Genomic DNA, 7,364 nt, shown 5'->3' with positions numbered 1-7,364 from the left:
GGGGGCCGGTGCGGGGCCCGCGGGGGTCACGGGGAGGTGAGGCGCTTGCCGCGGGTTCAGCCGGAGTTCAGCCGCATCCCATTAGGCAAATGAGCCGGGCGCTGCCGCGCCGGAAAAGGCCCTTCCGGCGAGGGGCGCCCCGGGGCCGGGCCGTGGCGCAGCGCAGCGCAGCGGCCGGGCGCGCTCCGCTGCCGCCCCGCGCAGGCAGCCAAGGGGTTAAGGCCGCTGGGAGGCGCCGCGTGGCAGGAGGGATTTTCAGCCGCGGCTCCGCGCGCAGAGCAGACGCGCGCCGGCCGCAGCCCGGCTCTCCGGGGGCGCAGCGCGCTGGGGGCGGCCGAGCCGCGGAGCCGAGCCCGGGAGGGGCCCCCTGGAGACCGGCCGCTGCCTGCTCCGCCGGGCCGGGAAGGACCCTGCTGCCCCGCGCGGATCTCGGCTTGCAGCCGGGCGGGGGCGGGAGGCGGCGGCTGGAGGCTGCTGCTCCCCCGGGAGCGCCCGGAGCGATGGGCTCCTAGCCGGAGAGTTGCTGCTGCGCCCGCGTCTGAGGAGCCCCGGCTGGGGGGGGGGGTTGTTCCCAGCGCCTCTCGCCGTGGATTTGGGGCCGGTCCCGGGCTGGGGGAGCCCCCGTCGGACGCTGCGGGGCCCGGGCCCCAGGGGTGGTTCTCCGAGTGCGGCGAGCGGGGTCCGGGGCCCCCGATGGCCCCTGCGTGGGAGCTGAGCCCCTGGGCTGCTGCCTGCTGAGGGGCTTGACCCGCCTGCTCCCCCGGGAAGATGTACGAGAGTGTGGACGTAGCCGGGCTAAACCCCAGCCCCAGCCCCTTCCTCATGATGGATTTTTACAGCCAGACCCGGGCCTGCTTGCTCCAGGACAAAGGGATCGGCCCCCCCACCCCGTACGGCCCCCCGCTCCGGAACCAGCCCTGGAGCAGCTCCAGCCACTGTAGGTATCATCCCCTGAGCGTGTGGAGAGCGATCCGGTGCTGATCTCTGCCAGGCTGCAAGGTCCTGCCAGCCCCCCTTGGTTTCCTGGCCCCAGGGGCCGCCCTGCTCTGCGGGGGGGGGGGTGTGGGTGGGTGTGTGTCAGGGCACTGACTGGAGCCAGCTGTGTGCAAGGGGAATGTTGTGGGGCCTTTGGGGTCCGGGCCAGAATTCGATTCGGCTCCTGGCTGGGAGCAGCCTCCTGAAAATCCGGCTGGAATCCAAGGGCTGGGCTGGGAACGGGCTTCCCCCCGCCGGGCCTCTGCGGCTCCTCGCCGCACATCCCTCCTGACTGCTGCTCGGGTTAATGCCCCGCGTCGCCATAAGCAACCCTTGGCCTACTTAATGTCCGCCTCCTCCCTCCCTTGCCTGGGCAGGCGGCTGGTGGGGACACGGGCGCGGAGGTGGCAGGGGGGCTGGGGGTGCCCGGCTGCACTGGGCTTTCCGGGGAGAGCCTGGGGTTGAAAAGCTGCTCCCTGGTCCGGGGTGTGGAGGGGGGGTGAGCAGCGCCTGTGGGGGTCGAGTGGGGTATTTACTGCCCCGCTTATCTCTCTGACCAAATCCAATTAACTAGCCACAGCGGTGTATGGGGGGCTGTGTGTGGAGGCAGGGTGGCGCTCCCGGGAGGGGTCATTGTTTCCTGGAAAGCCCCCCAAATACCCACTCACATCCCAGGCCTCGCAGGAAGAGGCCGGGTGCCCCGTTTCCCAAAGGGCAGCCGGGGAGCTGAGCCCCTTTCTCCCCCTGCCCCCTCGGTGTGTGGGTCGGCCCCGGTGGCTCGCACCAGCCCAGGGAGCCAGGATGCCAAAGCACGTCAGGTCTCTGCCTCTCCTGGGCCTGGGGGAGAAGAGACCAAAACTTCTGTGTGCCTGGGGCCACCCGCTCTGCCAATGGGCCATATGCCCCCGGCAGGCGGTCAGCAGCGTGGGACAGCCAGGGTGCCATTGCTTGTGCCCTGCCCCCATGCAGCCCCCCAGGATCTGTCCCGGGCCCCTTTGGAGCACGTGGGGTCAAGGCACAGTTGAAAAACAGTCCGAGTTTTAATAACAGGGTGCCTGTTGTTTTTTTCCCAGCGCCAGGCAGGGTGAGGAGGAGGAGAGGCGTGGAATGTGTGTGTGTGTGTATGTGTGTGTGTTTGGGAGGTGGGAGGGTTGTTGTTTGAAATGCAGTCTGGGGCAGAGTGGAAAAGGAGTGGGTTAGCAATCGGCTCAGTCCCCCCAGAGGCAGTTAGCGCCTGCTCCGAACAGGCCAGTTGGGATCCCAGCGAAACAGGGGAGAAAAACAAACAGACACACAGATACGGGGCCAGAGAGACGCCCGCACACCCCATCTCGGGCGGGGGAGGGGGTTCCCTTTTGGGGGGGACTTGCGGCTCTGGCCGGGGAGATCAGGGGCTTGTGTACGTAACAGAGGGGCTGGGTTCCTTGGTGGGACCTGGGGTTCTGGGCCTGGTGCGTCTGCGTCTGGGCCAAGGCCCTTTGGAGCCAGCAGCGCCACCCACCCTGAGCTGGGGTCAGACCCTTCGGCCCGGTTATTGGGGGAGAGACCCATCCTTTGGGAGGGATCCAGCAGCAGTTTGAACAATCCCTCCCCCCCCCAGCCCCCCCAATGAAACGCTGGGCTGGCTGCAGGGCGAACGCACTGCCCTGCTCTGACTCTCCGCTGTTTGTAGGTTTTTCCTCTGGGAGGGGCTCTGGGCCCTGCCCTGCTCCCCAGGGATGCTAGGTCTGGATGGAAAACAGCCGGCGCCATGCTGGGGGAAAGTCCTTGCCTGGCGCGCCGGCTTTCCAGGACTTTCACCCTCCATAACCAAGTGACACCCCCTTGGATGCCGGCTTTCTGGGGCGGGCGGCCTCCCCTGGGCCCGTCGCTTCCCCGGGCTGTGCAGGAGGGCAGAGCGGTCTCAGGGTGGCTGCCTGAGCTGGGGGATCCGCGAGGGGCGGGAACGGGGGGACCGAAGCGTCGTCCGAGCCCCTGCCTGGCATCGGAGCTGTTAGCTGCCACCTGAACCGACCCGTTAAATGAAAGCTCCCAAGGCCAGCGCTGGGTCCAAACCCACTGTGCCCTGCCTGCCCGCCTGGTCTCCTAACACCCCCCTCCCCCTCGCCCTGCCCCCGCCCTGGCCCAATCTCCGAGAACAAAGTCCCTTTTTGCCATTGTCTGTGGAGCCCTTTGACCTTCTGCTCTTATCAGGAAGTCAACAGGACCCTCCTCGGGGCCTTTGTCAGCTGGGTGGGGGAAGCTCCTTGGGCGGCTTGTTGGTTTTTTGACTTAAAGCTTCTAAAAGGTTTGTGTGCAGAGGGCGGAGGGGGGCTGCCCTTTTGCGCCCCCCCCCCAGGTGTTGCGAAAGAGCCCTGGGGGGGCCGACGGGGTTTATTTTCAGGCGCCTGCCGGTGCAGGAAATAGGATGCAGGTTTGGAAGGGTGAGTTGGCACGGGTCGCCCCGGCACTGGGAGCTCTGCCCTGGCGCCCTGATCTCGGCTGGCTCGGGCTGGCTGCACGGGGGCTCCCTGGTGTGTGTGTGTAACTACCAGGAATGGGATGTGCTCTGCTGGTCCTGCTCCGGGAAGCCTAGGCCGGAGGCTGCTGGCGATGGGGCGGGTGCCGGCTGCGGGTGTCTGGTTGGGGGGTGGGCTTTCAGAATTGGGGGGGGCTCAGATTCAGAGCCTGCTGGGAAATAGGCTCCGTCTGTCCCAGTGCCTGGTCTCTGGCAGCCCGTGAGGAAGGAGCCAGGGTGCCCCGTGCCGGACGGGTGTGGAGTAGCCTGGCGCTCAGCCCTGGGGCCGCACCGACCTCCGGGCACTGGACCCACGCTCCTCAGAGGTGGCGGCAGAATCTGGCTGCCTGGCGAGGAGCCTGGGGTGCCCGTTGGCACTGGGGGGGCCCTGCCCTGGCAGCGATTAACATGCCAAATCCGGAGTCTCTCTTAACCTGTTGGTCCAGGCATGGGGGGGCGCTTCCCCGATCCCTCCTGCGCTGTCGCCTGGGGGCTGTGAGGGGGAGGGGCTACGCCTCTCAGCCTCTTGGGGCCAGGAGCCAGCTGATTTCTAGTCAGGGACGGGTCAGACTGGGGCACACGTCCTGCCCCATGGGCCCTGGGGCCTGTCGAGGGGGCGGGGGGAGAGGCCATGGGGTGGGCGAGACTCCTGCGGGAGCCCTGCTCGGATTCCTGCGGCTGGTTGAGACTCTTCCGCCGGACGTTTGTCGCTGGGCAGCGCCAGTTCATGGAAACCAAACGCTTGGCTACGGGCCGGTTCCCACGATTTCTTATTGGGTTTAATGCTAAAAACTTGCAGGGAGAGAAAAAGGGTTTGAGATTGTGAAAAGAGCCATTTCGACTTCTTTTTAAATGAAAAATTCTGGTTTTCTGCTTAGCACTGGGAGCAAATTGTAGTTTCTGAAACACCCCCTGACAACGGCCAAATCGGAACAAAACGTGTTAATTGACCCAAGCCGAATAATTTTTCGGGTCATGAAAATGTTATGAACAGCCGACTTTTTGCCCCGATTTGGGAGGGGAAAATGTGTCCAACCTGTAACCCTCTGGCAGGATGGGAACCCACTGGCCCCCAGTGCTGCTAGATACGCTTTGAACCGCTGTTACAGCCGGGGTAGCTTCCACATTCCCCATCCCCGCAGGGTAGTGTCTTCTCCAGGTGGGCTGGGGGACCCCCCCCCCGGGCTGGTGCCTGTCCCCCTCCTCCAGAGGTCTGCACCCATGCTCGCCTGGCTTTTCTCTGGGCATTGATGGCTGGTTCAGGGGAGCCGCAGCTCCCAGCACCCCAAATCGCATCAGGCGTCTTTCTCTATTGATTTGCGGGTGCTGCTCTCCCTGACCCCGTCCCTAAAGCCTGGGGGTGTGCTGTGTGAGGTGTCCGTGTGACCTGCTGGTGCAGGGTGTGGGGGAAGCGTGACCCAAGTGGGGTGGATCCAGCGCAGTAGGGGGGTGGATATGGCGCAGAGGGCGTGTGTGTGTGGGGGGGTTCACCCGGGTGGGGGATGGATCTGGTGCAGTGGGGGGGTGGATATGGCACAGTGGGTGTGTGTGGGGGTGACCCGAGTGGGGGGTGGATCTGGCGCTGCGTGTGATCGGGCAGCGCGCCTGCCGTGGTGCACTCGTTCTGCGCGGTGGGCAAAGGGGCGTGGAGTCCATACAGGGGCCGGAGGGTGCTGTGGGGGTGGATGGAAGGGCGCGTGGTGAATTGCCAGCAGGGGACGGGTGCCCTGACCTTGCCCTTCTTGGGTCTGCGCTGGGTCGCGCCCACCGGGTGGCAGCACCGCAGGGGTCGCAGCACGTAACTGGCCTGGGCCGATATGCCCCCCGTAGGCTGGGTCTGAATGCTGGGGCAGGGGGTGTAACGTAGCTGTCACGGCCGTTGTGCCAGCACTGGGAGGTGCCTTGTGCCCGTTGTGCCGGGCGCTGCCCTGGCACACAAGCCCCACCGAGCTCCCGCAGCTCTCAGCTGGGCCAGAGCGTTTCACCCCCTCCCACATCTCAGGCCAGCCCTGGGGATGGTTATTTGCGGCAGGCAACGTGGGCTAGTGGTTAGAGCAGTGGGGTGGGCCAGCTGGGCTCTATCCCTGGCTGCGCCACTGACCCGCTGTGTGACTGAGGGCAAGTCACTGCCTCTTTCTGTGCCTCAGTTTCCCTCTCCGGGAGGGTTACTCTGGTTCTCTCTAGCCAAGGAGCTGGGGATCCCTCCCTTTGGGGGTGGTGGGGCTGGGGAGGGTGACCTGGGAGCTCTGTCCCCAGGGAATCGCTAGGGTACCAACTGTGGCACAGAGAGATCACATGACCTGTCTGCAGCAGTCACATGGCCTGTCTGCTACTGCTCCCCAGCGTCCAAGCCAAGACTAGAACCCAGGAGTCCTGACTCCCAGCCGCACTCCTCAGAGCCTGCGTCCACCCTGCCACGGGCACTGCCCCCTGCTCTCCTGCTGAGCTGTGTCCGTCTCTGCCCAGCAGAGCCTCAGTCTGCAGTCTGGCGGGGGGGCAGGCAGCCCCCCCTTCCCCCCGTGGTCTCCTGCGGGGTGCCAGGAGCCGGGGGAGGCTGCGTGTGTCGGGGGGGAGGGGGCGGGTGACACTCGCTGCTCCGGCAGGCAGCGCGGGGTGGGGGCGACGCTCTCCTGGGCAGCGTGGCGGGCGGGCGCGGGGACGGCCCCGCAGTCTCCTCACATTAGCCGTGCTCCGTCGCCCCCACCCCGGCTGGCTCTGCCGCAGCCAGCCCCCAGCGCTGCGGCACTCGGGCGGCGCCGGGCAAGCAGGCGGGACGCGGGCAGATGGGGTCGGGGGCACCCGGTGAGTTCAGACCTTTCTCCCTTTGCGGGCGGGGGAACCCGAGGGCACCTGGCTCCGGCGGCGCCCCCAGCAGGGCTCTGCTGTACGGCGCCTCCCACCAGAGGGCCCCCCACGGCTCGGCTGGGCACGGAGTGCCAGGCTTCGCTGCCTAGCATGGCCCCGGGTTGGGGGGCAGCATGGCAGGAGGATGCTGGTCTCCCCACCCCGGTTCAGGCTCCCAGGGGCACTGCGCCCAGGGTATCTTGGGGGGTCGCCCTGCCCAGTGGGCCAGCCTGGGTCTGCGCTGGGCGTGGGGCCAGAGCTGAGGGGCTGCGGCTCTGTGGGCCTGCAGCTGTTTGCCATGGGGCCGCCCTCCTCCGGCCCCTGAGCAATTCAGGGCAGGAGAGCGCTGGCAGAGCTCGCAGACTCCGCTGCCCAGCCACGCAGGGTCTGGCTGCCTATGGCAAGACCTGGGGGTGGGGGGTGTGCAAAAGGGGGGGCTGATGCTACCCTCCCTTAAAGTCATGGGGTTTGAGGCTGCCTAGATCATATGGGGCCTCCCCTGGACAGATGGCTCAGATGCACCCTCCTTGGCGTGGGGGGCGCTCGCCTGGGCCTGCAGATGGGTGGATGGGTCGGGTGGCTGGGGATTTCCCCTAACGCAGGATGACTTTGGCAGGGAGCGTTTGTCTCTTGTTTTGAGTGGGAAGGCTGGGAGCCAGGACTCCTGGGTTCTTTCTCCAGCTCTGGGAGGGGAGAGGGGTCTAGCGGTTAGAGCGGGGGGTGTCTGGGAGCCAGGACTCCTGGGTTCTCTCTCCAGCTCTGGAAGGAGAGAGGGGTCTAGCGGTTAGAGCGGGGGGTGTCTGGGAGCCAGGACTCCTGGGTTCCCTCTGGACTGCTGGCCGGCCCCACTGCCCGGGAGCCTGGGTTCCCACGCCGGTGCGGTGGTGATATTGGCCCACCCGGGGGCTCCCTGGCTGGGCGGAGCTGGCAGCCCGGCCGTGGCGCTGCCTGGGGGCTGGGCAGCCGGGCAGTGTCTGGGGCGTGTCTCGCTGGATTTCCTGTGCAGCGACTCAGGAAAAGCAAACCCATGTGGAGTGAAAATAGAGCC

General features: G+C 66.6%; 1 protein-coding gene across 3 annotated transcripts in view; it reads left to right on the top strand.

Annotated features, from left to right (window-relative positions):
* Positions 1-7,364, top strand: part of RARA (retinoic acid receptor alpha) — a 61,837-nt gene that overhangs the window by 39,899 nt on the left and 14,574 nt on the right. The window contains exon 1 of one of the 3 annotated variants that reach the window (XM_026654737.1): positions 647-937. The exons of the other annotated variants lie outside the window; for them this stretch is intronic. Within the exon in view, the coding sequence (XP_026510522.1) occupies positions 769-937 (169 nt within the window). The 5' untranslated portion in view covers positions 647-768. Of the gene's footprint in view, positions 1-646; positions 938-7,364 lie in introns of those variants that run through there. 3 annotated transcript variants of the gene reach the window in all.

Source organism: Terrapene carolina, unplaced genomic scaffold (assembly GCF_002925995.2).
Source record: "Terrapene carolina triunguis isolate 2854851 unplaced genomic scaffold, T_m_triunguis-2.0 Scaffold193, whole genome shotgun sequence".
NCBI classification, from domain to species: domain Eukaryota; kingdom Metazoa; phylum Chordata; order Testudines; family Emydidae; genus Terrapene; species Terrapene triunguis.
Note: the sequence above shows the minus strand (reverse complement) of the source record. Positions and strands in the feature narration are given on the sequence as shown.